General features: G+C 39.2%; 1 protein-coding gene across 2 annotated transcripts in view; it reads left to right on the forward strand.

Moving 5' to 3' along the window:
- The window catches only part of LOC126244136 (ADP-ribosylation factor-like protein 13B), a 225,396-nt gene that overhangs the window by 113,706 nt on the left and 86,894 nt on the right, over nt 1-24,796 (forward strand). The window contains exon 5 of one of the 2 annotated variants that reach the window (XM_049948212.1): nt 13,597-13,773. The exons of the other annotated variant lie outside the window; for it this stretch is intronic. Coding sequence (XP_049804169.1) covers nt 13,597-13,773 — 177 coding nt within the window. The remainder of the gene's footprint in view (nt 1-13,596; nt 13,774-24,796) is intronic. 2 annotated transcript variants of the gene reach the window in all.

Here is a 24,796-nt window from a genome sequence, read left to right on the forward strand (position 1 = left end):
TCATATTGTGGTACAAGCAATCTGTTGTGTCTGGTCAGTCATTACAGAGTAATTGCATTTTGTTTGATTCCTTACCCATTTATTTTTGTATCTGATGTGCAGATGTCAATATCATATGCTGGGTTGTTTGGTAGTTGTTCCATTCAGTCTTATGGCACTAGCTGTTGATAACAGTAATGCCCACTTTATTCTTTGCCCTCAGTCTTGCATTCAAAAGTGTTTAGTCCCGTCTTGGGCTTGTTTTTGTAGTAAGTGTTAGCTTTGTGTTAACAGTGATGTGTGTCATTATGGATAGGTTTACTGATGAAGAGTGAACTGAAATGCACTTAGTATATTGGTTGAAAGTATGCTATGGAAGAAAGGCACAATAACACTATGTTGGGATGTTTTGGTGTTCTGGAGGTATTTTTCTAGAAATAAGATAATTGGGCTATCAAACCAAATAAATCATAATTGTATTGTTAATTCGTAAATAGACACAACAAAAAGACTTTCAAACAAGTAAGCTTTCGGCCAAAAAAGTCTTCTTCCAAATTAAACAAACGCGTGTGCACACACGCAAAAAAAAACACACACACACACACATATACGCATGACCTCTGACGTTGGTGACTGAGACAGTGGTCATGTGTGTATGACTTCTCTCTCTCTGTGTGTGTGTGTGTGTGTGTGTGTGCGTGTGTGTTGTCTTACTCAGCATAAGGCCTTTTTGGCCAGAGGCATATGTGTTTGACAGTCTTTTTGTTGTGCCTATCTGTGACGCAATATCTCTGCTGTAAGGTGAGTAGCAGTGTATCCTTTTCATAATATTGCCATTATTCCATCCTGGATTTTCCATTGTTCATTAATTGTATTGTTACTTAGTAATGAGCCACCAGAGAGCACAGGTCTTTTATACAACTATACTCAGAAAGTATACCTGAACAAACTCCAAAATTTTGTTGTTAAATTCAGGTGCTCACTGTACAGCACATGTTTCTTTAATGAAAACAGTCACAGTACTACTATGAGGTACAATATCATCTGGAATTTAAATCTGTGGCACTATCACATGTAGGAGTTTTTTAAATGACAATTATTTCCTTCTGTCAGGCTATGCACCTATGTTGATAATCTGTGATGATACATAAATTTTGACAGGGTATTAAGTATTAGCGTGTATCATAAACTTTTTCTATTCATGTTTGGAACACAAAAATGTAACTGTCTTTCATCTCCATGATAGTATTTTAAGTTTATTGCTGTGCACACCATGTACTGCCTGTCCTGTGCATACCAATAGATGTGTGCACTTAGTAGTGTTGTGGGAACACAGGAGTAGCCAGTGATGCATGCTTCATTTACTCCATGCAAGTGCAGCGGATGTTCGATATAAGTTTTTACTCTTTGACTGTTAGTTCAATTAGTTTTTCTTTTAAAAGTTGGAGAAATAAAGTATTTTGTGCAAAGCTGTATGTGGGTTTAATTTGTTGCCTACATAATTCGTGCATAATTCGTGACCTCGGGAAAAATAAGGAAAGCTCTCGCAACTTAATTCTGTGCAGCACTTTCACTAAAGATGTGCCATGGTTGCAGTCAAGAGTGCCTCCATTCTGCCTTGCAACCAGATGTGCGGTTTGTGATAATAGAGAATATCTTCGAGCAGCAATGCATAACTGAAGACCATGAAAAATTCACTCTCACAGTTAGCAACCTGAATCAGAGGGCAACAGTGATAGTGTGTGATATGATCATACATCTGCTGCTCCAGTTGTCATACAACACACTTAAAATGACAGTGATTACTCGCTGCAAGAAATTATCTGAACAGCGACTTTCCCAGGTGATGTATCAGGAGGAATGCTGGGACAGAAGTCCATCTGAATTTTGGAGATACGAGGGCTATCCACAAAGTACATTACGTTTTGGAATTAAAAATAAATAAAGTATTGGAAATTTTTTTTATTATATACAGATGAAAGCCACACTTAAATACTACTTTTCTTCATAGTTGCCATTTAAAGTAAGGCACTTATCGTAACGATGGACGAGCTTGGAAATTCCTTCGTCGTAAAATTCGGCCGCCTGCGCCTTCAACCATGTGGCGACTGTCTTTTGGGACAGAAAAGGTGTGATTTTTGTGGATTTCCTGGAAAGAGGCACTACAATAAACTCTCAAAGGTATTGCCAAACTCTGCACAACCTCAGAAGAGCAATACAAAACAAGTGTAGGGGAAAGTTGGGCTCAAAGATCTTGCTGATTCACGACAACGCCCAGGCCCACACGCCAAATGCCACTCGTGAAGTTCTCGAATCTTTTAAGTGGGAGTTGTTTCCTCATCCGCCGTACAGTCCCGACCTGGCACCGAGCGACTTCCACTTATTCCCAGCAATGAAGAAGTGGTTGGCTATGCAGCGTTTTGATGACGACGCACAGCTTCAAGAAGAGGTAACCACGTGGTTGAAGGCGCTGGCGGCCGAATTTGACGACGAAGGAATTTCCAAGCTCATCCATCGCTACGATAAGTGCCTTAATTTAAATGGCAACTATGTAGAAAAGTAGTATTGAAGTGTGGCTTTCATCTGTATATAATAAAAAAAATTTCCAATACTTTATTTGTTTTTAATTCCAAAACGTAATGTACTTTGTGGATAGCCCTCGTATTTACGCACTATAGTCGACGCTAGCATGATATCCATTGAATCGCTTCCTCATCAAGTTCATCTGACATTGGTTGCATATGAATGACAGTCTTTCAACAAGTAACTGCAAATTGCTCACAGAGCTTTCGCTACTCTACAGTCGATGCTCATAGTGTCTGCAGCAACGTCAACTGCCCCCTCTGCAACGGAAGCCGATGATGACTCATCGGAATGATTAAAAGAATCGAAGTTAAGCTGTGCAGCCGCAGGTTACAGACAAAAACCAGGCATTGCTCAGGGGATCAGGAAACTGCAAGACAAAATGGAAGATATGGCTATTTGGCTACATAACTTAGAGCTCCAGACGTTCACCAGGTCCACCAGTAACAAGAAGAAGTTACACTCCAAACAGGATCAAGCTCACACCGACAATTTTTACTGGTATCACAGATGATTCGGGCCACAAGCTGTGAGATGCACAGAACCTTGTGAATACAAAAATGGTGAGGTCAGCCCACTCTAGGTGCCACGGGCTGTGGCACTCACGAACAGCACCATAAACGAACGAGGAACCAGGTGACTGTTGCAGGCAGCAACATGCACAGTCAAGGTAAGGCACTTGAAGGCTTCCTGTATACTATACCTTAATGCCACTTTGCGTCACCCTACGAGTATAAGCTAACATTGCACAGATTGTAAGTGGTTGATAAACTCTCAGGCCTCAACTTCCTGATAGACATCGGCTCGGAAGTGAGTACCTTGCCAGCCCTGAGTTTTTTTGAAAAGGACTTGTGGGAGCCTTTAAAATTGATAGCAGTTAACAATCCAAGTATACACACATACGGTTATAAAGAGCTCATGATTGATGTTGGTTTATCTACCTGTTAAAAGAGGAATTGTATAATGGCAAATATTTTACAGCAGATCTTAGGTGCAGATTTCTTGTCTCATTTTGCAATCACCATGGACTTGGCAAATAACTCTCTTACTACCGGATCAAATAGAAGCACGGTAAAAGGTTTTTGGTGCAGTGTGGCAAAGGCTGTTTTAGGAGTAGTCAGTAGCTCAGCTATACACTTTCCCCAAAAAGAAGCCATAAAGACTCCAGTAGTTAAACATAATATAGTGCAATATATACGCACCACCCCAGGTCCGCCAGTATCAAGACGCATTCGCAGATTAGCCCCAGACTGAATAGTGGAGACAAAAGCATTATTTGTGGAGATACTCCAGGCTGGAGTAATAAAAAGGTCTGACAGTTCTTGGGTGTCCCCTCTCCACCTAGTACGCAAGAAAGACAGCACATGGTGTCCCTGTGGTGACTACCACTAATTGAACATGAGAAAAATCCTGGACAAGTATCCCATACCGAACATTCAAGAGTTTACCTACACTCTAGCAGGCGCGAAAGTATTCTCAGTACTGGATTGTTGTAAGGCATACAGTCAGATTCCTGTGGCTCTGGCTAACGTGGCAAAGATGGTGGTGGTCACACCCTTTGTGCTATTTGAATTTCTGTTCATGCCATTCAGACTCAAAAATGTGACCCAATCCTGGCAAAGATTCATTAATGAAGGCTCCAGGGGTTACCTCTCTGTTATGCATATCTGGATATTTTGGTATTCTCAGAGGGTATGCAATCACATGATAGACATATTCAGGAGGTACGACAGAGGCTCGTATATATGGAGTAGTGTTAAATAAACACTAATGCGTCATGGGCAAGAGTAAAGTAACTTTTCTCAGCTGACGGTATACAGCCAGTACCAGAGAAGATCAACGTGTTGCGCAACCTACACAAACCTGCAGACTGCAAGCAACTTAGGCATTATCTCAGTAAATTTTTACTGGCGTCATTTATCAATTATTGCTGAATCAGGCAAGGCATAAAAATGCATGGGCTGGCAAGAATACTACAGGAAAGTGAAAGCTACAATGGACACCAGAAATGACCAAAGCTTTTGGCGACTTACAAAGAAGCTTAGAGGAAGCAGTGTTACTCGTGCACCCCATACCTGCATCACCATTGAGTATTGTAGTAGACACCAGCCAGGTCGCAGTTGGTGCAGCCTTGAAACAACAGTTTGCTGGACATTGGGAACCTCTTAGTTTCTTCTCAAAGAAGCTGCAACTCCAACAGACAAAATGGAGTGCATATGACAGAGAGTTGTTGGCAATATATGAAAGTGTCAAACATTTCTGCCCGTATATTGAAACCAGGCCAGTAACAATTTTCACTGATTGTAAACCTATAGTGTCAGCTTTCAGCAACATCAGTGATAAGTGCTCGTCAAGGCAGTTCCAGCACATAGAGTTTATCAGTCAATTCACCACGGATATAAGGCACATCAGAGGTGCGGATAATCTGGTTGCAGATTACTTTTCTCGTTTTTGCGGTGTGACCAGCACAATAAACTACGAAGGACTTGTGGCATCGCAGGAAGCAGATCTGGATCTATAGATGTTATTGACAGAGCACACAACACTTACAGCCGATACTTACACCAGGAAGAAGGCTTTAGTTATGGTGCGATGTATCATGGCCAAAGCTGTGTCCATACATTCCACAACAATTTTGTAAGGCGGCGTTTGACAGTGTTCATGGCCTGGCACACCCATCGGCAAATGCCATGATCAAGTTACTGACAGCACATTTCATCTGGCCACCAATTAAAAAGGATGCCTACAATGTCAGTCTGCAAAGTAGAACGACACTTTCATGCGGAAATTGGGAATTTCACAGGATCACCAGCAAGATTTGTACATGTCCATCTGGACTTAGTGGGCCACTCCCAGTTTCAGATGGCTATAAATACCTTTTAACAGTGGTAGACAGATGCACGAGATGGGCGGAGGCCATTCCGATCACTGACATAGCGGCAGAAGTTGTTGAAAGGCGTTTGTCTCTTAGTGGCTAGTTCACTTTGGCTGCCCCCTTCATATCACAACAGATCAAGGCTGCCAGTTTGAGTCTAGTCTGTTCAACAAGTTAGCTAATTTATGTGGTTTCCAGCACCACCATACAACAAGCTACCATCCAGCGAGCAATGGTATGATGAAGAGGTGGCACATCTACATCTATATGGATACTCTGCAAATCACATTTAAGTGCCTGGCAGAGGGTTCATTGAACCACCTTCACAATTCTCTATTATTCCAATCTCATATAGCGCACGAAGAGAACGAACACCTATATCTTTCCGTTCGAACTCTGATTTCCCTTATTTTATTGTGGTGATCATTTCTCCTTATGTAGGTTGATGTCAACAAATTATTTTCGTATTTGGAGGAGAAAGTTGGTTATTGGAATTTTGTGAGAAGATTCCGTCACAACGAAAAATGCCTTTCTTTTAATGATGTCCAGCCCAAATCCTGTATTATTTTAGTGACACTCTTTCGCAATAATACAAAACGTGCTGCCCTTCTTTGAACTTTTTCGACGTACTCTGCCAATCCTATCTGGTAAGGATCCCACACCACACAGCAGTATTCTAAAATAGGACGGACAAGCGTAGCGTAGGCAGTCTCCTTAGTATATCTGTTACGTTACCTAAGTGTCCTGCCAATAAAATGCAGTCTTTGGTTAGCCTTCCCAACAACATTTTCTATGTGTTCCTTCCAATTTAAGTTGTTCGTAATTGAAATACATAGGTATTTAGTTGAATTTACACCATTTAAATTAGAATGATTTATCATGTAACCAAAGTTTAACGAATTCCTTTTAGCATTCATGTGGATGACCTCACAATTTTCATTATTTAGGGTCAACTGCCAATTTTCGCACCATTCAGATGTCTTTTCTAAATCATTTTGCAATTTGTTTTGATCTTCTGATGACTTTATTAGTTGATAAAGGACAGCGTCATCTGCAAACAACCTAAGACGGCTGCTCAGATTGTCTCCCAAATCGTTTATATGGATTAGGAACAGCAAAGGGCCTATAACACTACCTTGAAATCACTTCTGTTTTACTCAATAACTTTCCATCAGTTACTATGAACTGTGACCTCTCTGACAGGAAGTCACAAATCCAGTCACATAACTGAGATGATATTTCATAAGCACGCAATTTCACTACAAGCCACTTGTATGGTACAATGTCAAAGGCCTTCCGGAAATCCAGAAATACGGAATCAATCTGAAATCTCATGTCAATAGTAATCAGTACTTCATGTTTCACAGGAACGATGTTATCTAAACCCATGTTGACTGTGTTTCAATAGACAGTTTTCTTCAAGGTTTGAACACGATATATGTTCCAAAATCCGGCTGCATATCAACATTAACGATATGGGCCTGTAATTTAGTGGATTACTCCTATTGCCTTCCTTGAATATTGGAGTGACCTGTGCAACTTTCCTGTCTTTGGGTACAGATCTTTCATCGAGCGAATGGTTGTATATGATTGTTAAGTATGGAGCTAATGCATCAGCATACTTCGAAAGGAAACTAATTGGTATACATTCTGGACCAGAAGACTTGCTTTTATTAAGTGATTTAACTTACTTCACTACTCTGAGGATATTTACTTCTACGTTACTCATGTTGGCAACTGTTCTCGATTCAGATTCTGGAATATTTACTTCGTCTTCTTTTGTGAAGGCATTTTGGAAGGCTGTGTTTAGTAACTCTGCTTTGGCAGCACTGTCTTCGATAGTATCTCCATTGCTATCACGTAGAGAAGGCATTGAGTGTTTCTTGCCACTAACATACTGTACATATGACCAAAATCTCTGTGGATTTTCTGCCAGGTTTCAAGACAAAATTTCATTGTGGAAACTGTTATAAGCATCTTGCCTGGAAGTCCGCGCTAAATTTCGAGCTTCTGTAAAAGATCGCCTATCTTGGGGACTTTGCATCTGTTTAAATTTGGCATGTGTGTTTCATTCTTTCTGCAACAGTGTTATAACCCATTTTGTGTACCAAGGAGAATCAGCTCCGTCATTTGTTAATTTATTTGGTATAAATCTCTCAATTGCTGCCGATACCATTTCTCTGAATTCAAGCCACATCTGGTCTATGTTGAAGGCAGTTCTTGTGAGTCATCAGAGAAACTGGACAGAAGCGTTACCATTGGTTCTTCATGGATTACAGACCGCATACAAGATGGACATCAGTGTCTCAGTGGCAGAATCGGTGTACAGGGAACCATTGAGAATCCCAGCGGATTACCTTACTGCCGCCGCATCACCAATGCCAATAAACCTCTCATCACTGATATGTGAAGTCAATGAGCATGTGGATACAATGAGAAGGCCTGCGGTATCTAGACTTGTTGAGTGACCAGTTTTCACGCATAAGGCGTCGGCTGACTGTACACATGTCATGCTCCGCACGGATTCAGTCAGAGTGCCACTACAACCTCCATATACTGGACCTTATCTAATAGAACACGACGCAACACCGATACTAAGGACATCTCACAGAATGACAAAACTATTAGAGTGCCCATAGACAGGGTAAAACCAGCATGAATCTTACCAGAACTGGAGTATGATGCCACTCAACAGGATGAGAAGGACCAAAATTTGGAACTCACTATGCGTGATATGGCAGAAGAGCCAATGGTAAGAGGATGTGGAATCATGATGCAACAGCCCACACCAGCTCCCTCATCCTCATCCTCGCAGCAACAAGTCGTCCACATGAGAGCAGGGAGACAAGTCCAGTTTAAGTATCCATTTACCTTGGGTGCTCCACACTTTAAGGTGGGGGCTGTGTGGGAATGTGGGAGTAGCCAGTGATGCGTGCTTCATTTACTCCATGCAAATGTAGCGGATGTTAGATATAAGTTTTTACTCTTTGACTGTTAGTTCAGTTAGTTTTTCTTTTCTGAGTTGGAGAAATAAAGTATTTTGTGCAAAGCTGTATGTGGGTTTAGTTTGTTGCCTACAGTGTAATTTAGTACAATAACTTTACCAATTAATGGAAAACACAGTTTCATTCTTACAGGAATCTAATTCCATTGCATATCTGTGAGAGATTTTTATCCTGATTAAACAGTTCCATCATAAACCACATTGCTCATTTGTACATTTTCTTAGCCTGTTAAACTGCTATGATTCCAGAAAACTTCGTCAATTAAAAATGTAAATAAATCTATTGCACAAGAGTTTTACTCGTGTTTTTCTCATTCGCAAATCATATTTCAGGGTCTCTTAATAAATCACATTGTAGTTCACTTTTGTCTAACAAAACCAGCACTTGATTTTTAATAAAACACTTCACACAGTTTCTCCATCCAGAATAGGTGATTTATTACTGCATTTTAGCCAAATTATTTCAAGGTATAGGAGTCAGATGTAAGTACGTAAGTGATAGATAGTTTTTTAGTTCCGTAATAGTTTCTGCTGGTAATTCTCAGATGATCAGTGATGATATCTGTAAAGGTTCTAAAAATATTGTAAAAATTCTCTGGTAACATGATAAATATCTGTTCAGGTCTGCAGATTTCAATGACGTATTGAGGTTTGTGACTTATTTTTAGAGGGTATATTATATTTGTTAAACTCCACACGCTACTACAGCAGATACATTATTATACCAGAACAATATCAGAAATTCAGAATTGTCGTTAGCTGTTTCTTGATACAAGAAAGATAATTTTTCTATTGCTATGTGTAGTAGAACAGTTTGTGATGGGATGGACCCTCCATGATATACAGTGACTGTAAAGGAATTTTTAAAGTAACAGAGACCACAGCAGAAAAGGTATAAAATGAAACATAATGCTGTAGAGAAACAGAAGAACACACACCATTCATACATACAAGAAAGCACACCTCACACACACATGACTGCCAACTGCAGCAGCTCAGGCCAGAAATGTATTCTTGCCTGAGCTGCATGAGTTGGCAGTCATGTATGCATGAGGTGTGCTTGATTGTGTGCATGAATGGCGTGTGTTTCTGTTTTGCTGATGAAGGATGTGGCTGAAAGCTTTGTGTAAGTGTCTTTTAGTTGTGCTTATCTGCAACTTAACATGTCTTCTCTGTGGTAAGTAGCGATCTATCTCTTCCTACATTGTTGATATTCCTACATGGAGTTTTCATTGTTTAGCAGTTATCTATAGATAGAGAGATGCAGAATGGAACGTGTTTGGCTGTCAAGAGGATAATGTTTTAAGCCTTCCGTGATTACCGTAGCAAAATATTACAACAGATCTATCACAGAAAAATTTGTAACATTATTATGATAAGTATAATTGTTACTCATCATGTAGCAGAGAAACTGAGTCGCAGATAGGCACAACAAAAAGACTGTCAGAAAGTGAGCTTTCAGCCAACAAGGCTGTCATCGAGAACAGACAACACAGCCGCACACTCATGCAAATACATATCACTCCAGCATGACCACAGCTAGCCGGAGACTGTGGTCATGTTTATGTGAGTTGCATTTGTGTGCGTATGTGTGTGTGTGGTGTGTGTGTGTGTGTGTGTGTGTGTGTGTGTGGAGGAAAATTTGGAATATTGCCCCAATTTAATTCTTGTACCATTGCAAAAATGAGTGTCAGTGGTGTTGACAAACAGCTGAATACTACATCTGACCAAAACTCCAAGGTCCACAGTTTCTTAACTGAAACTGTGGTTGAGTTAGCCACTCTTTTAATCATAATATATGGTAGATCTCTCAGAATAAAAACTGTGCCCAGTGGTTGGAAGAAGGCATGTGTCACACCTGTCTACAAAAAGGGTAGCAGCAGTATCCATGAAATTACTGTCCAGTAGCCTTGACACATTTGTTGGCACCTTAGAACATATTCAACCTTAAATGTAATGGGATATATTGAATAGAATGACCTCCACCTTGCCAGCCATTATTAATTCCAAAAACATTGATCCTGTGAAACCCAACTTAAGTTTCTCACTTGTGGCATTCTGAAAGCTGTGGATCAAGGTAGTCACACAGATGGAATAGTTTTTGACTTCCATGAATCTCTTGACACAGAGCTGCACATGTGATTGTTATTGAAAGTATGGTTGTATGATGTATCAAGCAAAATTTATGACTGAATTGAGAATTTCTTGGTAGGGAGGATGCAACGTATTATCTTAGATGGAGAGTCATTGACAGATGAAGAAATAACATCAGGTGTGCCCCAGGAAAGTGATAGGATCCTTCCTCTTCATGTTGTATATTAAAGATCTTGTAGACAATATAAATAATAACTCAGACTGTTCACAACTGGTGTGGTTATCTGTAATGAAGGACTGTAAGATAAAGCTGTACAGCTATTGTCTATTTATTTATTTATTGTCCTCTGAATCAATACTGTACATGACATGCACATGGTGATGCACAAACATACATTTGATGTTGGACATTATGATAATTTGCTGGCATGAAGTAATATGCCGAAAGTTTACACAAACATGAGTTTACATAAATATTTTCTGAGAAGTTATGAACACACAAATTACATACTCATTTATACATTTGTATTTTAGTGCTGTATTCCTCTCACACATATACATAACAGTACCTGGTTGGATATTCTTTCTGCACTTAATTTGCTTAGTAGCAGATGATATAGGTGCAAGATTTTTGCACATACTTGCATTAATGTTTTACTCTTTACAAAATTCTTTGCTGCATTTTTTTTTTTTTTTTCATGTTTCATTCCACCCATGTGGAGCAGAACTTTACTTGCACTGTAGAAACAATGATCAAGTAGGAATGATTTTAATTTTTTATTAAATACAGTCAGGGACTTACTGTTTTTTTTATTTCTGATGGCAGGCTGTTGTGTATTTTAATGCCTTTCTTGGAGGGAGTTTCATTTTCTGCCTAGTACCATAGTTAGCCATGGACTTTTACATTTTTATTAAATTTTGTAATATTACTTTTTACAAATTTGCATAGTTCTAGTATATACAGGCTGCCAAGGAGTAGGATGAGCAACTTTTGGAAGAGAAGTCTGCAGCTATCAGTCGGCTTTGCCTTATTCATTATTCTTATAGCTCTCTTTTGGGTGAGTAGAATGTTTCGGCTAAGTGTAGAGTCTCCCCAGAATATGATACCATACTGCATTACACTGTGGAATTGTGCATAGTAGGCTGTGTGAACAGTTTCTGGGCTTGTGCAGTATGTGAAGATTCATAGGGCACAGCACACTTTGTTTAGCTTATTATTAGTTTTATTAATGTGTGTTTGCCATTTTAGGTTACCCTGGATCCATAGGCCTAGAAATGTTGTTTTTGTATTTGGGGATATTTGGGAACTGTGTAATTTCATATCAGGCATAATTTTATTTGTTCTTAGGTGGAAGTTTAGGTAAGTGGATTTCTTTGTGTTAACTATGGGCTTGTTTTTCTCAAACCCATCACCAAGTTCATCTGTATTTTCATGTATGGCCTCTTGGTGTTCATGTTCTTTTTTGCTTGTTATGAGGATCCCATCTGCAAAGAGTGTACTGGTGCTGGCATTGATGTTTGATGGTAGGTCGTTTATGTACACAAGGAAGAGCACTGGTCCAAGTATTGAGCCTTGGGGCACATCTTGTGTAATATTGCAATAGTCAGAATAGTGTGTTTCGATATGTCCTTGATTGTTATGTTTTATTGACACTTTTTGTTTCCTATTTGTCAGGCATGATCTGAACCAGTTTAGTGAGGTGCCTCTGATGCCATATGAATCCAGTTTGTTGAGAAGAATCTTGTGGTCTATGACATCAAATACCTTGGACAAATCTAGGAAGATCCCACCTGCTTTTTGTTTTTTGTCTAGAGCATCTAGGGTGGAGTGCAAATACTCATATATGGTGGTTGTTATGGATTTGTTTTTTCTGGAAGCGTGCTGGGCATCAGATAGTATCTATTTCTTATCAAGAAAATTTATTAGTCTTTGGTGAACTAATCTCTCCAAAAGTTTACCAAACATAGGTAACAGCAATATGGGTCTGTAATTTTCTGCATTGAGTTTTTCACCTTTCTTAAAAATTGGGATGACTTTAGCCACTTTCATGCAGTTTGAAAATGTACCTGCCATCAGTGATAAGTTTTACACATTTGAGAATGGGAGAGCTATTTTGTTTATGCAGTTCTTGATGATAAAATCTGGGATATCATCAATTCCAGATGAGAATTTATTCTTGAGGCACTATGCACTTAGGACAATTTCTTCAGCAGTAGTTTCCCAGAAGAATATAGATTCTACAGGAGTTGTAATTTTGTTTTGTCTGTTGGGTGTACGTTTGTTGTTGCTCGGTAACAGATTTTTAACAAAGTTTTCATAGTAATTGTTGAAAATATTTGCAATTTCTTATGGATTAGTAACTCTGGTGTTGTGGATCAGAATAGTGTTTTCATGTTTATATGGCTGTTGATTTGTTTTGTTCCTTATGATGTTCCACACTGCCTTGGTTTTGTTTGAGGATGTTGCCACATAGTTAGTCTAATTACAGCAGACACAGATGTGTTTAAGCAATCATTTCCATGCTCCATACATAAATGGAATTGGAAGAAACCCAAATAATTAATGCAAGAGGGAGGGAGTACTGCCGAGTTTGGATGTAGCTGTAAATGAAGAAGAGGTTTACACTGTTTACTATCACAAGTAGACTGACTTGTTGTCATGTGTATTTTTATGATACAGCTCTTAAGGCACTTCTCCTCTTAGGTGCAAGGGTGTAACTCAACTAATTAATTCCCAGTGAACAGAAATGACACCCCACTTCATGTCCAACAGAATATGCGCATGGTTGTCTCTAAGCTTTCCCTAAAGCATATTTCTGCTTTGATTTTGAATCTAAAAATCAGCTATGACTTTTGGCTACAGCTCTTAGTCAGTACTGAAAGATTATTTTTGTTCTTATGCTAATGTTTCTCAAGGGATGTTAGTGCTATGCTGACAAAGCTCTTCATTTCATATCCTAGCCATTTGCTGTGTTGCATAATAATGAATCCCTTAGAGCTTTTTTCTTTTTGCTATTGTTTACAGAAAAATAATATTACTAAATTATTAATTCTTCTCCAGCTTAGCTAATAAACAAGACTGTATTGGTGCTCTGGATGAACTGGATATTGTTGAGCGACTAAATGTGGAAAGTGTTGTAAATGATCAGCGTTGCCCCACACTTGTGGAAACCTGTTCAGCAGCTATGGAAAGGAGTTCTAAACAGAAAATAGACCCAGCCATACAGAGTGGTTACAGGTATGCTCAAACATGATAATTATGTCTGCTATCTTGGCTTTGAAACTGTTCTTCAAATGCCTTACATGAAATTGGGACAGCTGTATGTGCTGAGTGTGACAGTAACAGACAAGCATACATTTTCATGTTATGTGCTGTATTTTCAGATGTCTTATAAGTGATTTATAGTACTAGACTATGTGGTGCTTTGGAAAACTTGACATAAACATCTCGCTATGGATAGGATTTTTCCTGCTTTAAGTCACCAGTACATTGCCTTAGCCTTTCTTTTGATCTGATGTTTCATCAGTTACAAACATCTTTGTGGAAAAAGAGAGTATTATAGCTGTAACTCAATTAGATATTTAGTTCCGCTGTGGACCAGCAAACTTGTGGAGACACAAAACAGGGTGAACTGGACGATGACCGAAGTATTAAAGGTAAAATGCAGCCTCACTATGAATGCTGTTCTTCGGCATTGAATGAGTTATTTGCTGGATTAGATAGTGACCAAAGTATTAAAGGAAAACTGCAGCCACACTGTGAATACTGTTCTTGGACACAGAATGAGTTAGTTGCTGTTTGTAAGCAGCTGGAAATCACCCAGACTGTTGTCAAGTGATTGAAAGCTGCTGTGTATGGGTGTCAGTGTTGGGAGGGCTACTGACAGGGAACCCCTTGAGTGTGAGGTTGCAAGATCAGTCCTTAGTAAGTGTCTGGGAGGTGCAGAGACCAACCTTCTGTGGTCTGTATGGATGACACTTCGCAAAGTGGACGTTGTAAACATTAAAGAAAAAGTTCAAAATAAGCCATTAATTTGCACCGTGAACACCAAATGAAAAATGACATGCCATACTGATCACAAAGGTTTGCACCACTGAGATCGAAGGCGAACCCCTGGGAGTTACAATCTGTGCAGGACATTCAACTAGGTATCCTCACTTAAAGAATTCATATAGAATCATATTGATGTAATGGAGTGATGAGCACTGATGGAATGTGATGATATGCAACTGAATGCGAAACAGTCTGTCATGGAGCTTATTGTGAAACTGGCTATCCTTTAAGATGTTGCTGCAGATAGTGCGATAATATGTTTTATAGGCACCGCAAAACAAACATCCAGAGACTGAATTTGTCCAATGGTTCAAATGGCTCTGAGCACTATGGGACTCAACATCTTAGGTCATAAGTCCCCTAGAACTTAGAACTACTTAAACCTAACTAACCTAAGGACATCACACACACCCATGCCCGAGGCAGGATTCGAACCTGCGACCGTAGCAGTCCCGCGGTTCCCGACTGCAGTGCCAGAACCGCTAGACCACCGCGGCCGGCCGAATTTGTCCAATGCTTCCAGATGATATGAAATGTGATGTCACACACTTCTGTGATAGTTTGCTCTAAAGGAGTATTATTTTTATACGCAGAACAGGAATCAAGCAAAAGCAAGTTATTTTGAACATCTATTGACCAGAAGCAGTGCTCACACCATAGATGTAGTTCTCTTACCCCCATTTTCCCACTTTTGCTTGCTGTGACATAAATATTCCCTACTGCCTTTGCAAGATCATGCACACGAGAAGGAATCATAGGGGGTAGAGCACCCCCAACTTCTCATAGCACAATAAATAACTTTCCAGGAAATTTACCATCCAGATTAACAGTCAGCACAATTGTATACAAATGCATTAAGGCATTGATGTTAGTTGATCTAGATACAACTCTGTGGGTACCTCTAATTTCTAGGATTCCTTTCATATGCATTTTCTCTTCAGATCCTGATTGATCAAAGATGAAAATAAAGTCCTTACTGAATGGTGGAATCAGTTAGTGTATTTCTTCAGATTTTCAGGCAAATTTCGCAGTTTGTTGTGCATCATCAAGTTGACACTTCATTTGAAATTTACTTACCTTATGTCTTCCAATTCTGTTGCACTGTTTGAAGTTCTGCAACCATTCACTACATCCCTTGAAACCTCTATAATCTGTGTCACACGCAACTTGATGTGTGTAATGTAGTAGGTCACTATCGTGCACATCCTCAAAATGCGCAAACAGCAGTTTTTGTAACAAGTGCACCTTGTCCTCCCTTGAACATCAGTAACTTTTCTTGGTGCAATACATGGCCACATTTGCTGTGGACTTATTCAAAATCTGTTCATTACTGGTTTTTTCTGTGCAGTGGATGATCTTCCATGTATATAATTGTGTTTGGTACCCACTTCTTGGATAGCGGTTGTACTTTTATTTGTTCTACTGGAGACAGGGTTTGTAGTTCCCTATCAGATAAGGATGTTGAACTACATTGCTCAACAACTGTTTCAGTTTCGCTTTCACTTGTTAAGCACGTATCATCATCATTATACTTGTCCTGTACATTGTTCCCACAGTCAAGCATATATGACACCACACATTCCACTGTCTCATCTTGCAGAAATGCCAATATTTCATCTGCCACTTCTTTCTCAGTCTGCAAAACTCTTTGCATTTCTTTCTGATGAAATGTCAACTTTGGTAACTGTTGTAGATATAATACAACACTAGCACTGTAGCACTGTTGTGAGTTACTCATTGAGTTAGCAGTTCAACTTCGCTACATAGCCTCAGGCTGTGCTCACCATTGGATACCTCCAGTCCCACCCCCTGTTACCATTAGCAACCAATATTGTGGTAGACAGTGTGTGGGCATCAAATGCCGTAAACATCATTGGCCTTTGGCAACCTTGCACTTGAGATGTTACTTATGAGAGAAAGTATCTTATTTGGACAATGTCTTGTCTACATGAAATACAGGATCTATAACTACTAGTCCACTTAGCTGTGCATGGTGTGCCAGTAGTAGGTCTAATTGTCCTATACAGTGGCACCAGGCACTAGGCAGAACTCAGTGTGTTACACCCTTACCCCAAACCAACAGTTCTGATGTGCTATCTTCCACTTATACTGAAACTGGGCCAGTGAGACTCACACCATCTGTTGGAAAACCGTCTGTGTCAGAGTGAGGCAAACACGGAAGGATAGGGATCTATTAGTCAGTGACACTTAAAACATGTGGCGATTATTGGTACCCCTTAGGAATGTAGCAGCAAGGGGTGGGAAGGCATACCAGATGCACTCAGTGTGGATGCGTGGGAGTCTTGTTCAACATCTTGAAGAGGATATACAAGCAGCCATTGAAGGAACAAAGTTCAACGAACTATAAATTGTTATGCATGTTGAAGAAACAGTGCCTGTCATCTGGGCTCCAAGATCATCTATGAATTATTCCAGTGATTGGCAGAGAAGGTTGTGCAGATCAGTCTTGCCCATTGGGTTTCAATGAAGCTCACAATTTGCAGCATTGTCCCCAGAACAGATGATGGTCCCCTGGTTCTGAGTTGAGTAGAGGGGTCCAGCTGCAGTCTCTGAAGGTTATGTTACAAGCTAAAATGAAACTTCCTAGAATTGCACCACAGGTTTGGCTATTGTAGGACTTTCCTCAATGGCTCAGTTGTGCACTAATAATCAGAGGCTGCAACCTAAGTAAAGTTGCATCCAAGGGATTTTTAGGTGACTCTCCATCCAGTTCACATAATAATAGCTGAAAAGACCCTGAAGTATAAGCGTAAAATACGAAGAAATTCCCTCCACAGGTGAGAATATTAAAGTCCTTGTGATTATCTGCCAGAGTATTCACAACAAAGACCCTGAGTTTGAAACATTTCTAAAAAGCAGGGAAGCACACGTAATGAAGAGAAGCCTGCTTAAAACCCAAAATTGATAGTAGTGAGATGTTTTGGGGAAATTTAAGTGTATGTCAAAAGGATAGGCTATTGGGAAATGGAAGTGGTGTATTTCACCATATAGAGGAGGCACTGAGTTGCAGACAGGCACAATAGAAAAGACTGCTGACATATCAAAGTTTTTGGACAACGTTCTTCTTCTGCAGTAGAAAACACACACAACATTACAAAAAGCATAGATTGCTGCTCACTGTAAAGGTGACACACTGAGCTGCAGATAGGCCAATGAAAAAACTGTTACACATTTAGCTTTCATCCAGAGCCTTCTTCAGAAAGGAAAGAAAACATGCACAAATTCACACAAGCAAGCAAACCTCACACACATGTAACCACTAGCTCTGGCCATTCTGGTCAGATACACACACACACACACACACACACACACGCACACACACATTCGTTGGAAGTCGGGCTCTAGCACACTAGACTGTGGCCATGTGTGTGTGAGTTGTGTTTGTGTGAATGTGTGTGTGTTTTCTACTCTAGAAGAAGAACTTTTTCCAAAAGCTTTAATATTTTACCAATCTTTCTCATTATGCCTGCCTGCTGCTGAATGCCTCCTTAATTTGGTGAATAGCATATTGTTGTTTGAAGTGCTGTATTTGTCATAGTATACAATGAACTCAGATCCACCAAAACTGAAATTGAAGCTTGCAAGATTATTTGGGGAAGCTTCAGTATCAATGATGGACATAAACTTATATGGATCTTTCTGTCAACCACCAGACTCACTATCAGATGGAACTGAAAGTTTGAGAGGTAAACCACAGGTTGCTAGATCACATGTTCTCCAGTCATTCTGTTATAATTGGAATGAACTTCAATCACCCAATGTAGTTAAAGTTTTGTGAGAGCCGGGCATGACAACATAACCTTTTTTTAAAAAAATCAAAAAAAAAAATCTGACATACCTCCCCTTCCATAGTATAATATGTTGTTGAACAATGCTGTTAATTAAAAAAATACACAGGATGGTCAGAAACAGTCAGCAAAGCTTGTAAGGATAGGTTGTGCTGAGAAACTAATTGTTAAGAAAAAAAATTAGTATGTTGTGCCATTTCCGAGTTAATTAACATTGAAGTTGGCCAGTCAGGCAATTGTGGACACACATTCAAATGGCCCACCAGATGCAATTAGTGTAAGTTTTCTCATAGCGTAGATGATGGTGCACAAGACTGCTCAGCCATTGGCTCTGGTTTGACCCTTACTACCATCCCATGTCCAATTTTTGTATCGCTCTCTTGTTCAGTTTTAGAAGAACATGTTTGGTGACACTGTTTGTAGTGGGCTGCTTGAATTTGCAGGCACATCCTGATTGGCTAAATTCAATGCTTATTAACTCGGAAACAGCACAGCTTACTGAATTTTTTTTCTTAACAATTATTTCTCAGCACAAGCTACACTGCAAACACCTGTGTCAGCTTTCCAGACTGTTTCTGACTACCCTGTATACCAGCACTTCATGTTATAACAAGAGTGGTATGTAAAATTTTTAAATACTTTGTTGTCATATTTTGGTGACACCTATACAAAGTGCAGAATAAAACACTGATTTTTGTGTCAGTTTATCGTATTTATATTCTCAGTGTAGACTGACATGAACCATGCCTTAAAAACATCATGGACAACTATAATTTTTGTGTGAACTGCATTATCCCTGCAGTAATTGGATAACAGTTAAAATTACGTCGTACCTTACTGCCATCAGTGCCATTACAAATGCAGAATGGAAAATTACCTATTCTCATAATTCTTGATATATTAACATGTTCTGTGTAAAAAAAAAGATCTGAGATAATATTTGTTGTTAGATATTACCTATTTCCACTTAAGAATTTGTAAAATTTCGTTTATAAACAATAAAATGTGAAATACTAGTTTTACAACGAAATATGTACAGATTCCAGTTGCCTTAATTTATAGATAATTCAAGACTAATGCACTATTAATGCATAAGCATAATCGTTTTTAAAGTTGTGTTTAATGTCATTAGTACTGTAGATGTTTCCATACTGGATGAACAGTTGTATTGTTTTTCATTATTTTCTAGTATATTCCATGATACAAATTTACAAATCTTAGCAAAACATGTTTATTCAAAGTTTTGATCCCTACATTTTAGTGATTTACTAAATGGAATGAGATGTTGAATGTTACTGTCTTTATGTTATTAAATTACTTTAAGTCATTTGAAATAATATTTAACACATATTTTAAAGTACAAAACATTTTTAAAAAATGCAGGTAAATATAATAAAAGTATGATGCATTGAATATTCATGTAGCTTTAGATATCTAGTAGTACAATTGAAAAGTGTATTGCCTACTCCCATATAGAGCTGGTATTCTTACATTATGTAGATCTTCTAACTTGGTAGTTACATCTTAAACATTACTAAATGCCTTCTCTGAAAACTTATCTAGAACATTTAGTTTGGAAGCTCACTCATGACAGAGATGTATTGAATCTAATGGCAGCAAACAGAAATGACATCTTTGAGGGTACCTGCATTGAAGGTGGTAGCAGTGACTATGAGGCAATTGTAGCAACAGTGGTTACCAAAGTAAAAAGGGGAAGTAAAACAAGTAGAAGGAAATGTATGTTCAGCAAACTAGATAAAGAGGTAGTTGTGTCATAGCTCAATGAGGAACATGAAACATTTAGCTCTAGGCAGGAACATATAAAGAACTGTGGCTTGAGTTGAAATGATTAATGGTTGATGCACTGAATAAATATGTACCAAGTAGAACAGTTCATGATGAGAGGGCCCTCTATAATATACAGTACTATAAAGAAACGTGTGAAGAAATAGAGACTACTGCATAGTAGGTGTAAAACAAAGCATAGGGCTATAACAGAGAGATGCTAAATGCAGTATGTTTAGCTGTCAAGAGGGAAATTCATGAAGCCTTCAACGACCACCGTCCCACAATATTATCGAATGATCCCTCACAAAACACGAAGAAGTTCTGGTCATATGTAAAGTCTGTTAGTAGCAGCAAAGCCAGTGTCCAGACACCCATAGATGAGACAGGAAACCAGAACTGCTGAACTCTATTTTGAAATGCCCCTTTACAAAGGAAAATACAGGATTGGTGTATTGATTTAGTACTCACACCACTACACATCTGACTGAAATAGATAGTAGTGTTAGTGGTTTGAGAAACAACTGATACCATTGGGTTGGCACCTCTTTTAACTATAATGTACTGTAGATCTCTTGAACAAAAAATCTTGCTCTGTAGTTGTAGAAAGCACAGGTGACACCCGTCTATTAGAAAGGTAGCAGACGTGATTGACAAAACTACAGTCCAGCAGCCTTGACATTCATTTGTTGTAGTACCTTAGAACATATTCAACCTCACATGTGATGAATAGAATGACCTCCTCCATGTCAACCTGCATAAATTCCAAAAACATTGAGCCTGTGAAATCCAACTGGAGTTTTTCTCACATGACATTCTGAAAGCCGCGTATCAAGGCAGTCATATAGATGCAGCAGTTTTGGACTTCCAAAAATCACTTGACATCTTGCCACACCTGTGATGATTATTGAAAATATGATTGTATGGATTATCAAGTAAACTTTATGACTGAATTGAAGATTTCTTGGTAGGGTGGATGCAACATGTTATCTTAGATGAAGAGTCATTGACAGATGTAGAAACAACTTCAGGTGTGCCCTGGGGAGGTGTTAGGAAACTTTCTCTTCATGTTGTATATTAATGACCTTGCAGACAGTATTAATAGTAGTCTCAGACTGTTCACAGCTCATGCGGTTATCTACAATGAAGGACTGCAAGATAAAGCTGCACAAATATTGTTAGGTCTTGACAAGATTTCAAAGTGGCACAGATTAGAAACTTGCTTTAAATGTTCAGATATATAAAACTTTGCAATTTTCAAAATGAGAAAAAAATAATAAAATAGTACCTTATGATGAGAATAACACTTAATGATGACTGGATTTGGTCAGGACATACAGATAACTGGGTGTAACAATTTCTAAGCGTATGAAATCAAACAACCCTCCCAGTGGACACCATCTTATCGTAGGCACGTTCAGTGCTGGGTAGGAGGGTTTGCGTGCTCCGATGAAGCCGAGAGCTGTGCTGGTGGTAGCGTAGCTACTGGCAGGGTCACCCAAGCCGGATTGGTCTCAATGGAGGAGACAGATGAAGTGTGTCCTGCAACATAGGGCAGGGGGGCTCTATGGGCGTAGGGAAGCCAACCATCCTAGGGGAGTGAACCCTAAAAAAATCCAGGTCCTCCAAGATAGGGGTTGGGTGTGAGGCTAACAACCTCTCCCTGGAAAAAAGAGCTTGTTACGGAACCAAAGGACAAAGAAAGCCAGATGGATGTAATGGATAAATGGCCTTGGCAATGGAAACGGCACACGAATTGGTATTTAACAACATGGAATGTGAGAACACTGAACAAGCCTGGAGGGCTACAGCATCTGAAAAAGGAAATGAAGAAATATAATGTGACTATGGCAACAGTACAAGAAGTGAAAAGGAAAGGAAGTGGAATATTAGCATCTGGGACACACACAATGTTTTACAGCTGTGGAAGCAGAGGATATGGAGGCACAGGTTTTCTGGTTGATAATGCTCAAAAGGCTGGTGCATTGAACTTTAAGCCTGTTAGCAAAAGAATCCGCATATTATGAATGAAAGCCTGTTTCTTCAATATATTCTTCATATGTACATATGCACCAACAGAAGGTGCAGAGTCGATGGAAACAGATGTGTTCTATGAGCAACTGGAGCAGGAAATAGCAAGGGTGGCGAAGCATGATGTTAAGGTGGTTATGGGGGACCTCAGTGCTCAAGTAGGAAAAGAAATCACATACAGGAAAACAGCTGGTAAGGAGAGTCTGCTTGAGGTTTCTAATGATAATGGTATCAGACTAACTGATTGCCACGAGCAATAACATGATTATTAAAAGCACATGGATGCAAAGGAAGGATATAAGGAAAGTTACATGGAGCTCCCCTGATGGGATCACAAAAAAAATCAGATTGATCACATAGATAGATGACATGCTTCAGATATATTAGAGGTGGATAGCTGTCATGGTGCAGATGGATATAGTGATCGTTATTTGGTAAGAATCAGATACAGAGGATAGCCAATTGTAGACAGACCAAGAAAGCTATGATGATAACAAGTTAAAAAATGATGAAAATAGTACTACAGTATAAAACTATCTTGACAAATAGACTTAATGAAGCCAAAGAGTGGTCAGGAGAGGATATTGAAGAGGATAGTGAAGAAAGATGGGAAACAGTTAAAGGAATAATACATGAGACAGCTGAAACTGTACTGGGCAGAAAGAAGCAATCGAGAACCCGGAGCTGGTTTGCTACAGACCTGCTTTTCACTATCAGACAGATCCTTGAAAAATGTTATGAGTACAACATCGATGTCCACCAGCTGTTCATTGACTTCAAACAAGCTTATGATAGTATCAAAAGGGATCAACTGTGGAAGGCAATGTAAGAGGCAGGAATCCCTAACAATCTGATAAGATTGGTTCATATAACTTTGAGAAGAACAGTGTGCAAAGTAAAGATCGAGGGCACTTTATCAAAGGCATTTGAAGTTAACCAAGGACTGCAGCAGAGTGATGAGCTCTCCACTATTCTGTTTAATGTTGCCTTGGAGGCTGTAATGCAAAAGACACAAAGCAACAACCCTGGGGGAACTCTGTTTAATAGAATGACTCAGGAGCATGCATATGCAGATGATCTTGATTTGTTATCCAGGAGGAAACGGGACCTGGAAGAAAAGCTTGAAAAAGTATAAATATATGGTGTGGAGATGGGGCTGACCATTAATCAGTCAAAGACCAAGTACATGTTAACATCTAGGAAAAGATACAGTGAAGGAGAAAGAAGCAGGACTTGGAATGGAAAAGAATATGAACGTTATGAAAGCTTTAAATAACTTTGGTCACTGATAACTGGGAATAATGATATGAGAGAAGAAATACATGCAAGGATTGCAGCTGGTAACAGGAGCTACTTAGCAGTGGTTAAAGTGTTTAAAGCAAGGAGCCCTAGTAGGAATATGAACCTGACTGTGTATTGCGCAGTAGTTAGACCTGTGGTGATATATGGTTCGAAGACCTGGACTATGACACAAAACGATGAAGAGTTATTGCTGAGATGGGAAAGGAAGATACTTAGGAAAATCTACTGGCCTGTGAATGATAGGGGTTTTTGGAGAATCAGAAATAATAAGGAGATCAGAGAGTTGTACAACAAATCACATATCATGACTGAAATAAAGAGTTATAGACTACGTTGGTTGGGACATGTAGAAAGAATGGTGGAGAACAGCACAGTCAAGAAAGTTTTCAAAGGAAAACCCGATGGGCGTCATATAAGGGGCAGACCAAGGACCAGATGGCTAGACAATGAGGAGGAGGACTTGGGAAGAAGGGGTGTGAGAAGATGGAGAGCCAAGGCAGCCACCAGAGAAGAGTGGGCAGAGGTTGTCCGTTGTCCGGGAGGCCAAGACCCTACAAGGGCTGTAGTGCCAGGGATTATTATTATTATTATTATTATTATTATTATTATTAGTAGTAGTAGTAGTAGTAGTATGAAATTAAACAAGCAGATAAGCTCAGTCATAGGTAAAACATGTGGTTGACTTTGGTTCATTGGTAGAATATTATTCTGTCTATTATCGAATGCAATCAGTCTACAAAGGATATTTCTTATGAAACAGTTGTGTGACTCATCCTTGAATATTGCTCCTCTTGTGTGGGACCCTAACCAAATAGAACTAACAGGATACATTGAATCTATTCAAATAAGAGCAGTACAAATAGTTATAGGTTTGTTTGACTTATGGGAATGTGTCATGGAGGGGCTGAAATAACTGTATTGGCAGATGCTTGAAGATAGACAAACTATCCCATGAAAGCCTACTTATAGAGTTTGAAGAACCAACTTTAAGTGATGTAGCTAGGAATATATTACAGCCTGCTATATATCACTGCCAAAGCAGTTGCCAATATGAGATTAGACGAATTACACCATGCACAGAGACATTTAAGCAGTCATTTGTCATGTTTACCATAAGTGAACTGAATGGGAAGAAGCCCTAATAAATGTTACAGTGGGAATCTCTCTGTCATGCTCTTTGTAGTGGCTTACTGATGGTGACTGTAGCTGCCTATATGTTTACTGATGTCACAATTTTTCGCTTTGATTCTAACAATCAGTGTTCCTGTCAGTGTGATGAA

The sequence above is a fragment of the Schistocerca nitens genome, chromosome 1 (genome assembly GCF_023898315.1).
Source record: "Schistocerca nitens isolate TAMUIC-IGC-003100 chromosome 1, iqSchNite1.1, whole genome shotgun sequence".
Classification (NCBI taxonomy): Eukaryota; Metazoa; Arthropoda; class Insecta; order Orthoptera; family Acrididae; genus Schistocerca; species Schistocerca nitens.